General features: G+C 35.7%; 1 protein-coding gene across 1 annotated transcript in view; it reads right to left on the reverse strand.

Moving 5' to 3' along the window:
* Positions 1–21: 21 nt before the first annotated feature.
* LOC127160988 (B-cell receptor CD22-like) overlaps positions 22–13,874 on the reverse strand; it is a gene marked incomplete at its 5' end in the record, with an annotated part of 40,704 nt that continues 26,851 nt past the window's right edge. Inside the window, 6 exons of the mRNA XM_051103635.1 lie at positions 22–672; positions 2,118–2,328; positions 2,413–2,739; positions 6,020–6,104; positions 6,185–6,203; positions 6,310–6,406. Coding sequence (XP_050959592.1) covers positions 2,255–2,328; positions 2,413–2,739; positions 6,020–6,104; positions 6,185–6,203; positions 6,310–6,406 — 602 coding nt within the window. The remainder of the gene's footprint in view (positions 673–2,117; positions 2,329–2,412; positions 2,740–6,019; positions 6,105–6,184; positions 6,204–6,309; positions 6,407–13,874) is intronic.

Raw genomic sequence — 13,874 nt, forward strand, 5'->3', positions numbered from 1 at the left:
CTGCTGATTAGAGACGAGTGAAGCTGTGCTGTAGAAACAGAATCTAAACCATAATCTACTGACGTGCATCAGATCTATTATAACTTCCCTTTTTCATGACATCACAGCAGTACTTCCTGGATCAGCAATAACATGCATTGTCCACACAAAGACTTTAATTAAATTTCTATTAATAAAGTCTATTGCTACAAAAACTATAAAACTTGCATAAATTTGTACATTCGTCTAATTTAAGTCTGTTGTCACACAAAGCTTTAGTTTGGCTTCAGGAAACCTCAGATGTAGTGCACAGGTTTTATAGATGTATGAGGGAGAGGGGAAAAAGTCAGGTGATAATATTAAACAATATTATAAGTAAACAATATTATAAATAATAAACAATATTATAATTGTATGGGAAAAATGTAGATAATGTGCTCATAATGCTGCTCTCTGCTGGTCAAATGATGAAGCACCAGTACAGTTCATTAGCACTTTGGATAACGTTTTCATTTTTATTTTAATGAAATATTTTTAACCAGAGAGAAAAAGATCAGAACCAGAAGAATCATGCAAGATGTAAAAATAACGAACATGTACATCAAAAAAAAAAGATATTCCCATCAACCTCACAGAAACACACAGGTACATCAGTTCTGTAACAGCCGGAGGACGAAGAGATTTTAGGGGCATCTGAAAGTATTAAAATGAGAAAAACATAAACTGTAATAATTCTGCTCCTGTCAATGATAAATGTTGATTTTGGACCCAACTGACTTTAAAGGAGAAGTCCACTTCCAAAACAAAGATTCACATAATGTACTCACCCTCTTGTCATCCAAGATGTTCATGTCTTTCTTTCTTCAGTCGTAAAGAAATTGTTTGTTAAGGAAAACATTTCAGCATTATTCTCCATATAATGGACTGATATGGTGCCCCGATTTTTCCAAAATGCAGTTTAAATGTGGCTTCAAACGATCCCAAATGCAGCTGTAAACGTTTTTCTCCGGTTCATGACAGTTAGGGTATGTCATAAAAACTCCCATCTTGTGTTCTTCCTCAACTTCAAATTCATCCTATACAGCTTTTTTACCTTTTTTGTTAGGGTTGTTTGATCTTCTTTGCATGTTCACTTTGCATAGACTGTGTCGGTACTTCTGCAGTGATGTAGGATGATTTTGAAATGATTTTTGAAGTTGAGGGAGAAAATACAATTGGAGTTTTTCGACATACCCTAACTGTCTTGAGCCAGAATACACAGAGTTCAAGGAGAGCAAGGCAAGACAAGATGAGCATTTGAGAATAGAAAGTATTTAAACTGTTTTTTTTTTTTTATGAAAATAACTGATTGTTTCGCTAGATAAGACCCTTTCTCCCTGGCTGGGAACATTTACAACCACATTTGGGATCGTTTAAAGCTACATTTAAACTGCCTTTTGAAAGTTCAAAATTGGGGCACCATATCAGTCCATTATATGGAGAAAAATGCAGAAATATTTTCCTCAAAAAACAATTTCTTTACGATTGAAGAAAGACAGACATGAACATCTTTCGGGGGGTGAGTACATTATATGTAAATATAATTTGTTTTGGAAGTGTACTTCTTTAACTGACATTGTTAACTTTAACACTTGTGGTCTCTGTTTTTTTGACTGGCTCTGTCCTCTTCACACTAGTTAGATCAGCATGATGTAAAAAATACAGCAAAAACAGTGTCACAAACGCATGTGTGAATTGTGGCTAAATAAGCTACAGTGTTGCATCAACAGTCATAACACTCTAGTCTTACTGACTAGAATCCAGACATACTTGTCTGAAGGTCTCAAGCTACAATGTTTGGAACTCAACAGAAACAGACTGAAGCACAAATCAGTATGAATCTTGAGTTTGTGAGCTCTAAATGTGTCCCACCATTTAAATAAAACTGAAACAAACAGTAATGTGTTACGGTTAAGGGAACAAATTAGAGGCTTTTTAATTATTATTTGGGATTGAATTTAATAAGAATAAACTTTTCTTTTATAGTAGCTATTATTGCGTCAAAACACAATAACAGCATCATAACTGTTCATTTTATAACTGACTTTAAGGTGCTAATGAATGTGACAAAGTAAAATTGGCTGTTATGTAATACTCACATTGAATGTCCAGCATCACTGATGAGTTTTGGCTGCCATGTTTGTTCTGAGCTGTACAGTGGTACCAGCCTCTGTGTTTCAGGGTGGTCCTATTGAAGGTCAGAGTGTCTCCAGTCTGCAGCTGCTCCAACTGTCCTTCACTGTCTCTGGACCAGGTGCAGTTCACTGAACTGCCCTCCAACACAGTCATTCAGACAGTTTTTAGGTGAATCTGAAGGGAAAACAAATTCAGGGCCTCACAATAAAAATCACAATAATATGAATAAGTCGAAACTAAAAAGCATCACAAACTTACACTGAACATGTAATGTGATGTTGTTCTGTGCTGTTTTGTTCTCGTCCTGTAGCTGGTAGGTTATAGTGCAGGTGAAAGTGACTCTGTGCTGACGGTGAGTAGCAGTGAAGTTCAGATCAGAGATGAGCTCCTGTAGTCTGCTGCTCTCACTGAGGGGGATTCTGGGAGTGGAGCTCCATGTGAGAGTTGGTGGAGGAGAGGAGCAGAGAGTCTCAGCAGAGCAGCGCAGACTCACAGAGCTCCCCTCCAACACCTCCAACACCTCCTCCTGATCCTGCACCTCCTTCTGCTCCACATACAGCTGCACTGTGGGTTTGTGGGGAGAGCCTAAAACAGAAAAAGTAAAATAATAATGATACAAACTTCGTAAACACTCATTTAACACGTTTTTTATAAATAACAGTTTCAAATCACTCACCAATGACATTTATAGTGGACATGTTTGTTGTGTAGGTGTATACCAGATCACCACTCATGATCCTGAAGTAATATTTGCCATTGTGTTTTGAACTAACATCATACAACATAGTGGTGCAGTTTTTCTCGTGTAGTTTTCCAATTATTTTCCCACTGAACTTAGGTTTGGGATCACTGGAATTAAACACTTGATTGTCATACCCATGTTGTCCATCTCCAGGCTGACATGGTGTATCTAGTGGTTGGCTGATTTGTCATTGCTAGACCTTTTTATCATTTTTATTATTTTTTATTTCTTTTGATTTTAAATTAACATCATTTGTTAAATTTGTATTATTTTTGTACTTATTGCTGTTTTTTTCTTTTTTTTTTTATTTTCCCACTGAACTTTGGTTTGGGATCACTGGAATTAAATGTATTGAAAAGTGTTATAAATAAAGTTTATTATTATTATTATTATCTTTGAGCCACAATCCTGTAGCTGCACTTTCAGTGAGGTCTCCATCATACTTGTCCTCAATCTCAAACCTGCAGTTTATGATCACACATGATCCACTGAGAGCTTCAATATTTTCTGGCAAACTGATGCTGAAATCTCTACAGCAAACACCTACAACACAAACATAACAGAAACATGAGAAATAATTTAAAAAAATTATTATAAATATCAGGAAAAGAGGCCTGGAATGTTTCATTTATTTATTTATTTATTTTGTTAATTTGTGACTCTGGACCACAAAACCAGTCTTAAGTCACTGGGGTTTATTTGTAGCAATAGCCAAAAATACAGTGTATAGGTCAAAATTATAGATTTTTCTTTCATGCCAAAAATCATTAGGAAATTAGTAAAAACAATGTTCCATGAAGATATTTTGTAAAATTCATACTGTAAATATATCAAAACTTAATCTTTGATTAGTAATGTGCATTATTAATAACTTCATTTGGAAACATTTAAAAGCGATTTTCTCAATATTTTGATTTTTTTTTTTTTTTTGCACCCTCAGATTCAATATATTCAAATAGCTGTATCTCGGCCAAATATTGTTCAATCCTAACAAACCATACATTAATGTAAAGCTTATTTATTTAGGTTTCAGATGATGTATAAATCTCAGTTTCTAAAAATGGACCCATATGACTGGTTTTGTGGTCCTTTTGGTTTATAAATGGAAATATACTCTAACCTTTCAACAGAAAACCGAGAATAATTTTTTTCTCTGATGTCCAGATGTTCATATTTTCATTCAGTCAGGAACATCAACCTATAGGTGAAAAGCTAAATTTTGCTTTATCCATATAAAAATAAGCATATTTTTGTGAGTTTTTTTTTTTTTTAAATAATGCGCAGTATTTGTAATAATGCCTTAATTACATAAAGACAAATCTACCACTATCCATATAATATATCCTTTTTTAAAAGTAATTTAACATATCGGATATGACAGCATCTGTTTATGTTCAACGAGTATATATTTTTTTAGATCAATGTAATAGATGTGAAACAGCAAAAAAAAAGGAAATCAAAATCTGGCAAAGGGAATCTGTAAAAGAAACTGAATCTGACCTTCCTGAGAGCAGAGAGTGTGAGAAACTCCTGTTTAGATCCCAAGTTTCCAGCTGTTACACCTGCTGCTGATTAAAAAAAAAAACTATACAACTTGCATAAATTTGAACATTCGTCTAATTTAAGTCGGGAGGGACATAAACATGGTCTCTGTGCGATGTACACATATCTATCCTTTGGCTGTACAACATTGGCTAAATTATTTGTGGGACCTTCAAAACAGGACCCCCTATCTGAGGATTGTTCCCCCTAAAATGTGATTACGAGCGGTACGGTGTGTTGTAAATACTATATGTAAAATGACTGTTTAAGTAGTAAAACAATATAAAGGCAAAAAAAGCGTTTTAAGTTCAGAAAGTCACCATACTGGGCCAAACAGTGGATTGTTCCACTGCTTTTCCCTACCGGTAACGTTACATAAACGAGTCCGGTGGGAGAGAAAGTGAAGTTCTTCAGTAGTTATGAGGAAGCGGATGTCAAGGCTATTTTATTCACTGTAAACATCGGGTGAAGTGATTATTTCTTTTTAATACAGATTATGCTGGATCATAAATAAATTAGTCATGACAAAAACCCTTCCTGATATAAACGACCTATTTTTCTTGAGCGATTATTACATTTGTACCAAGTTTGAGTTCTAAGAACTTGCCCAATTTTATACATACAGCTAAGTGGGATAGGTCTGTCTGTGATAAGTCCCTAAAATATTATTCTACGAAAATATTTAGTTTTTCAACCTGTGTGTATGTGTGTATATAAACACAGTCTTTTGCAAAGAGCTATTGATGTATTTCCTCTTGAGCTTCACACTGCCTTAGATCCTGCTCTCTAATCTGATCACTGTTGTGCTGTGGAGGAAATTACAGAATGCTGTTGTTCTAAAGGTAATCATGGTGTTTAGTAAGTATTTATACCTTATAATTCAAACACAATATGGCTAGTCACAGTACTTCTATTCTATTCAGTACTTCTCTTACAGTACGTCTATTTCTGCCCCACCACAAGTTTCTGGAATGAATCTGTGTTTTTGAATGAATTGGTTGAGTGAATGATTTCATGACTCATTCATAAATGACATCTGTCAGTCCTGACTGGCGTATCAATATAAGCCTGCAGAAAGAATCACTGACTATCTCCACCATTAATGCACAGACCAACAGCCTGGAATGTGTAAACACAGACAAGCGGGTGAAACAAATACAGAAAAGTTCCAGTGCTGTTGGACTATGGATGATTTCTAATGGCACTGTGCACCCTTGAAGGGCACTGTAGATAGGGGGCACCACATGACAGGTCATTCCAATTCTCTTACTTCTTTTTTACACAATCAACACTTTCAAGCTCCAAAAAGTCCAAAAGACATTGTATAACAAATAATAGGCCTACCTGAAAATATATTGTCAGAAATAGTACATAAAATGACACAGAAATGATAACAAACAAATAACTAGAGTCCATGTGTACATACAATGTTTTGTAATGCATCAGGTTTGAAAACATAAATCCTCATGTCAAGTCTTTCATGTGGAAATATATGCAGTATATAAAAATCCAGAAATTACAGCTGAATAAGGATGACGAAAGAGGAGATAAACTGTCTATTTGTTGTTTATTGTGTGTCACCTCTCTTAATGTTCAGAGTGTCATATTCAGAGGGTGGAGCAGAGAGATGAAGAGAAGCATATGTGTCGGCTGCCTCATTCTGAGCCTGAAAACAAAAACACTCTTCAAACCATCATCATCATCATGGTGACGTACTATATCTACTATTTATCTGAGAAGACTCACCTTCAGCTTGGTGGACAATCTGAAAAATCATAAATTAGTAATTAAAAAAAAAGAGTTCAAACCCAGCACATCAGTACATTTATCTCTCAATAAAGAAATGTGTTGTTACTGTCTGAATGACTCACTGTCTCATTTTGTAGAGTCCAAGTCCAACAGTCAAAGCGTACAGAACCAGAATCAGTGTTAATATAATTAAGAGTGAAACTGTAGCCTTCTGACAATCTAAAAAAAAAAAAAATCAAAAATTAGTTAAACAAAAAAAAAAAAAAAACACAATAAACAGCAAAAGAAAAATTAATTTCAAAGAAAGAAATGTGTTGTCCCTGTACTGAATGACTCACTGGAGGATCTTGACTTTGTAGTTACATATAAGTAGAAGGTTTTTTCTTGTTGTTTGATAAGTACAGTGATTTTTGGATATAATTAATTTGTTGGACAGTTTGACAGCTTTACAATTCAGAAAAAAAAACTTAAAACTGCACATAAAAAGACAAAAATAAAGAAAAAATAAGGACAAGAGAAAGAGAAAAGTAAGATTCCCAATACTGTCAAAGTAGTATTTACATGGAGTATCTTGACAATGTAGTAACATAGAAGTAGAAGTTTTCTTCTTGTTGTTTGATAAGTACAGTGATTTTTGGAAGAAAATTACATTTGTTAGACAGTTTGACAGCTTTACAATTCAGAAGGACTTAAAAAAGACTCTCATATGAGCCATGAGAGGCCATATTGTGAAAACTGCTTTATTAGTGTATATTTTGATAATACAGCAGTCTGACATCATTTGACTAGAATATATAGTTCCTGACTTGATGACACAATGTTGTGATGTGCCTGTAATGATTTACCTGCAAACTGCAGATGACAGAGAGGCAGTTGAAGTTGTTTTCTTGCAGTGCCGTGAGTGTTTTTGCTGACACACTGCAGAGTGGATGTGTTTGTGAGAGACTGATGTAGAGTGATGGAGCTCCTCAAGCCTGTGCTGCTCAATCGCTCTTCACTGATGAACGTGTTTGAAGAGTTAGTGACAGGACGTCCAGACAGATGCCACCTCAGTTCGGGAGAGGGATTCCCATCAGCCTCACAGAAACACACAGGTACATCAGTTCTGGTGCAGCTGGAGGATGGAGAGATTTTAGGGGCATCTGAAAGTGTTAAAATGAGAAAAACAGAATAACTGTAACTGTAATTCTGCTCCTGTCAGTGATAAATGTTACAGCTCAGCACTGCTGGATTTGCATCACTGCTGCAGGTCAGAGTCACTGAACTGCCCAGGAAATTGCTGAAGCTGGAGTGTTTTTAGGGGCTCTGAGAAGAAAACATGAAAGATTAATAGAGAAAAGCTAACAGATGTAACGGAGACTCCAGGGAAGCGTATAAGATCCAAGTGCGAGCTTTATTGGACACAGAGTAGTCAAAACAGGCAGGGTCGATAACCAAACAAACAGTAATATCCTGGGCAAGGCGAGAGCGTAAATCCAATAAAACAGGCAGAGTCCAAAAACCAGAGAGAGCAGTCCAAAAAGTAACAAATAAACAAGGATATGAAACTAGGCAAAACTATGGCAATGAAATAGAACTAAACAATGGCAAAACAAAGACAAGAAACAAAACCGTAGCAAAACAAGGCAATGAAACAAGAGAAAACGCTTAGTAGAGTCCGCACAGCAAAACAATACTTCGCACTTCCTGTTTGGTGTAGGCCTCCTTTTATGGCCACCAAACAGGAAGTAACCAACGAGGCAGCAGAGGGAGCAGCAACAGTCAGTTCATGGGCAAGGACTACCTCTGCTGGCTTGGCATTACAACAGAGTACTGGGGAAGGTTACATACTGTATTTGGACATAAATGTCACAATACATTTGCATTAGGTAACAAAATCTCAAAACAAGTGGCATTTATTTTAAAGATGTGATGTGGTTTAATATTTTGTTATTTAATGTGATATTCAGACATGTTGTGTGGCTGAAGAGTCCAAATATGTTTTGGGGCCACTGTATTAAGTGACCATCATTTACTGACTCTCATGATGATCCAAACTGTGTACATATTATTCTTTTGAGTGTTGTTTTGGAGCCCACTGACTTTGAAAGGGTCATGAACTGAGAAACCAAATTTCCCTTGATCTTTTGACAATTGACTTATATTGAAGGAAGTCTACCAAAACGACAGCTTTTTGAATGTTCTACTCTATGACGTAATAGGTACACAAGCACTGCCTCAACAGCAAAAGATCAACATCGCTGCCTGTTTAGCCCCACCCACCTGTTCACACATAGTGTTTACCGGAGAGGCGAATGTGCAAGTTTACGCAGCAACCAAACAATAAAGATGGCTCTGAAAACAACAGGATGCTCTTTGCATTGTCTTCCTTCTGATCCCAACATTAGGAAACAGTGGATGAACTTAATTTTTAATGACGTTCCAGTCCGTGTCAGTAAGAACTCAGTCCTTTGTTTACTTCATTTTACGGCAGATCGGTTTACAATCACCCATAGCGTCAGCGATGCAGCACTTGTTTGGTTGTGGCTGGAAGGGATACAGCTCCGACCCAAAATTAACAATGAAATGAATTGTTCTAGTTATTAGACTGTGTTTTTTTAATGTCTACACCTACCCCCACCCTAAACTTAGCCCTTGCTATAATTAAAAAAAAAATAAATAAATAAAAAAAAAAACAGTATTATTGTTGTACAGTGTGACAAAAATAACGTCAGACTGATGCCAGTAGCTAGAGCTGTATGCCTTCTAGCCTTTACCCGCTTGTTCCCTTATCTCAGGGAACCAAGGTTATATCAGTAACCGGAGCAACACAATTTGATGCAGGAATTTAAAGGAGACTGAAACTAAAAGACGATGTTGTGCCGCCTATATTGGATCCAACAGTGATGTTGCAAAAGTGTGAGTAACTGTTTTCATTATGTGGTCACTATTGCTTGATCTCTTCTTACAGATCATTTGATATGTGCTGAGTTATTTATGTGTTTTAAACCTAAATCACAGCAGCGTCCATCTATGTATGAGGAATGTACGCTGTTAGCCAATCACAGGAGTGGACATTTACTTCTGAGTCTACAATCCACCATGCATATACAAAAAAGAGTGTTGTGCTGAGGGGGGATAAAAGCAGCACAGAAAATACCTTGTAACATTGTAAGTGGACACCAGAGAACAGTAAGAAAGTGCAACTTGCAATATGGCAGAATAGTCCTGCCTTCTACATAAAAGAGCCAATCACGGCACTGCCAAAACAATCAACATTTTGAGACACATGCTTAGAACTACACAATAGCTGGTCTAGCCCAAAATTAAGCTTTTTTTTTTTTAAAGCCACTTAAGCAAAAGAAACAAAACTTATGATACAGTTGTTGTCAGATTTCATTGGGGATTGCAAATATGAAGCATGATCATTAGCTTAGTCAACAGTTTTAAAGAATTTGATGTTTCCTCATTCAGAGAGATTGGAGCTGCACTTGCATGATTGAAATAGCAGCCCGAGAGGTGTTTCAAAGATGGTCGCCAAATGAAATGGCTTGCCTCAGAGTACCTTCGAAAGAACTGTTTGAATAAGTGGCATTACATATACAGTGCCATGTGGTTTGGTATTTTGTTATTTAATGCAATAATATTCAGACATTAAGTGACTCAAGTGTCCAAAAGTGTTCAAACATTATGGGGCCACTTGAGAGTATTGAGGGGTGAGAATCAGAAGGGCGTAAGTGACATCCCCAACTTTACAGGAGGGCCAAAACAAAAATTGACCATAGTTTGATCTGACTTTGTGTACTGATTTAAATAATTTATAATAAAGATTTGTAAACTCATGGATGACAGTATACTTATTGATACTGATATATATTTTTTATATGTCTCAAATGTATTGGCACCAATGTTTTATTCCATTCCATGTATAAAAATATGTTTGCATATGATGACAATATGACCAAAGCATTACATTAAAGGAGTAGTTCACTTCCAGAACAAAAATTCACAGGTAATGTACCCATTGTTATCCAAAATGTTCATGCCTTTGCTTCTTCAGTCGTAAAGAAATTATGTTTTTTGAGGAAAATATTTAAGGAATTATCTCCATATAGTGGACTTCAATGGTGTCCGTGAGGCTGAACGTCCAAATGCAGTTTAAATGCAGCTTCAAAGGACTCTAAACGATCCCAGTTGAGGAATAAGGGTCTTATCTTGCGAAATGATTAGTCAGTTTCTTAAAAAAATAAAACATTTAGGTACTTTTTAACCTCGAGTGCTCATTATGTCTAGCTCTGCCATGCGCATGCATACTGGATGCATACAGAATGTATTTCTGGTCAATACATTTAGGGTAGGTTGGAAAACTCCCATCTCATTTTCTCCTCCAACGTCAAAAAAGTCCTACCTTTGACCTTTTTTGCACGTTCACTTTGTAAACACTGGGTCGGTACTATGTAGGATGATTTGTGGGAGGAGTTGGGAGGAGAAAATGAGATGGGAGTTTTTCGACATACCCTAACTGTTTTGACCTGGATTACACAGAGTACACATGCACATGGCAGGGTATGCAAATTGAAGTCCATTATATGGAGATAATTCCTGAAATGTTTTTCTCAAAAAACACAATTTCTTTACACCTGAAGAAAGACAGACATGAACATCTTGGATGACAATGGGGTGAGTACATTATCTGTACAGTTTTGTTCTGGAAGTGAACTACTCCTTTAATGAGTTTAAAAGAAATAATCTATTGTGATAACATAAAATATCACATAAAAAGCCCTTATATCAAATTAGTTAACTGAGGCTTGGTTTCACAGACAGGGCTTAGACTAAACCAGGATTAGGCCACAGTTCAATTAGGACATTTAAGTCATTTTTATAAATGTGCTAAGGAAAAAAACTTTACTGATGTGCATCTTGAGACAAAACAAAGGCACAGATATATTTTCAGATCAGTCATTGCAAGTTTCTTTCAGTTGAAACAGCTCAGACTTACATTTTAGTCTGGGATTAGGTTTAAGTCTTGTCTGTGAAACCGGGGGTGAATGTGATTAATTTTACTAAAATAGTAATTCCAGCCATTTAACAATTTGGTCAAATGGGTGACTAAAAAGCCTTTACAGATGCCTTCCCTAGTGAAAAATAAATATACAAAAATGCATTTGAAATACTTATTTTCATACTAAGTATACTACAAATACATTTACATATTATTTACATATTAGCACACTGGTATACATAAAGTATAAAGTGTAAATTGTAACAACTAATTTTGTGGCATATGATTTCATGACTAATTTTATGCCCTTTTGGCACCAACTGGCTTAGTATTTTCAGTGTTCAGTCTTTTGGTTTCAAATGAACAGCTTTAAAATTATTAAGAATTTACTTGTGTCCTTTTCACAAGTAGAAAGAGCTCATCAAGAGCTTTCATTTGCTATCTATATATATATATATATATCTCCATTTCACCCAAAATGTCACTTACGCCCTTCTGGTTCTCACCCCTCGATATATACTTCTGCTCTAGTCTTAAAGAGACAGTTCTCCCAAAAAAAACACTGACTTTCATTGTATGAGTAAAATCAAAATGTCTTCTTTAGAGTTTTACGGAAGAAAGAAATCCATACAGATTTGAAATGGCAAAAAAAAAAAAAAAAAACACTGTCATGAAAAAATGTTTGAACAATATATCCAAACTATATATTGACTAAACCTACAGTCAGCATCCTGGACTGAAACAATCCATTCTATAATTGACTTTAAGGTGCTAAAGACAGAAAGTAAAATGGGTTATAAAATACTCACACTGAATGTCCAGCATCACTGATGAGTTTTGGCTGCCATGTTTGTTCTGAGCTGTACAGTGGTACCAGCCTCTGTGTTTCAGGTCGGTCCTATTGATGGTAAGAGTGTGTCCAGTCTGCAGCTGCTCCAACTGTCCTTCACTCTCTCTGGACCAGGTGTAGTTCAACACTGCTGGATTTGCATCACTGCTGCAGATCAGAGTCACTGAACTGCCCTCCAACACAGAGCTGGAGGGAAACGCCAAAACTGATGTGTTTTCTGGGGCATCTGAGAAGAAGATATAAAAAGATTGGTAGCAGAAGGAATAACTGATGCCATTTTGCTTGATATTTTATCTAATGCGAAATTATGTGTAGCTGAAGTGTCCAAAAGTGTTCAAATATGTTTCGGGGCTGTAAGAAATTAAAAGCTGCCTTGACCAAACATCCACTCTAAAATATGTAGACTATTCTCCTTTCCCAACAAAGAGATTAATTTTCATAGAGATAATTCTTCCCGATCTCAATCATATGTAAATAGTATCGCCAAAGTGTTACTTCATCACTTATAGTGTAGGAGCGGCAGTAGGTCATCAAGCACTAATAAGAATAGATCCCAACATTTAAATAATAATTTAAATGGTAACAAAACAACTCAGGCTTTTTAATTATTATTTGGAATTAAATTAAATCAAGATAAAAACATTTTTATAGTAGCTTTTACTATTACTTCTTACTATTATAATAATAATAATCTACAGTATAAATCTATATTATAATAATAATCCCTTCTTCTGCACTCTCTCTCGAGGCTAAGTAGCAACTGAGTATTGATATGATAATAAATAAGTTATTGGTTACTTGCTACCTGATAGCTACACCTCACTGACATTAAATTGCATACATATCTCAGTGCCAAAGAGGCATAAGTGCAGTTACGCCCTTTTGGCACCAACTGGCTGTATTTTTAGTGTTCAGTCTTTTGGTTTCTAATGAACAACTTCAAAATGATTAAGAATTCACTTGTGTCCTTTTGCCAGTAGAAAGAGCTCATCAAGAACTTGCATTTAATATAAATATATCTCCATTTCACCCAAAATGTAATTTATGCCCTTCTGGTTCTCACCCCTCAATATATACTTTTGCTCTAGTCTTAAAGAGACAGTTCTCCTAAAAAAAAAACACTGACTTCCATTGTATAATCGAGTTAAATCAAAATAACTTCTTTAGTGTTCTACAGAAGAAAGAAATTCATACAGATTTGAAATGGCAAAAAAAACACTGTCATGAAAAATGTTTGAAGAATGTATATCCAAACTATACAATGGCTAAACTTACAATAAGCATCCAGGACTGGAAAAAATCCATTTTATAATTGAATTTAAGGTGAGAATCTGAGCGAGTAAAATGGGTTATGTAAGGTACTCACATTGTTCTCCTAAAAAACCCACTGACTTTCATTGTATGAGTAAAATCAAAATATCTTCTTTAGTTTTCCAAAGAAGAAAGAAATTCATACAGATTTGAAATGGCAAAAAAAAAAAAAAAAACACTGTCATGAAAGAATGTTTGAAGAATATACATCCAAACTATTGAGCTGATACATCGGCTAAACCTACATTCAGCATCCAGGACTGAAACAATCCATTTTATAATTGACATTAAGGTGCTAATGAATGTGACAAGGTAAAATTGGCTGTTATGTCGCACAATAAAAATTACAATAATATAATTCACAAGTCGAAACTAAAAAGCATCACAAAGCATCACTTACGCTGAACATGTAATGTGATGTTGTCTTGTGCTGTTTTGTTCTCGTCCTGTAGCTGGTAGGTTATAGTGCAGGTGAAAGTGACTCTGTGCTGACGGTGAGTAGCAGTGAAGTTCAGATCAGAGATGAGCTCCTGTAGTCTGCT

The sequence above is a fragment of the Labeo rohita genome, unplaced genomic scaffold (genome assembly GCF_022985175.1).
Source record: "Labeo rohita strain BAU-BD-2019 unplaced genomic scaffold, IGBB_LRoh.1.0 scaffold_517, whole genome shotgun sequence".
In the NCBI taxonomy this organism is placed as follows: Eukaryota; Metazoa; Chordata; class Actinopteri; order Cypriniformes; family Cyprinidae; genus Labeo; species Labeo rohita.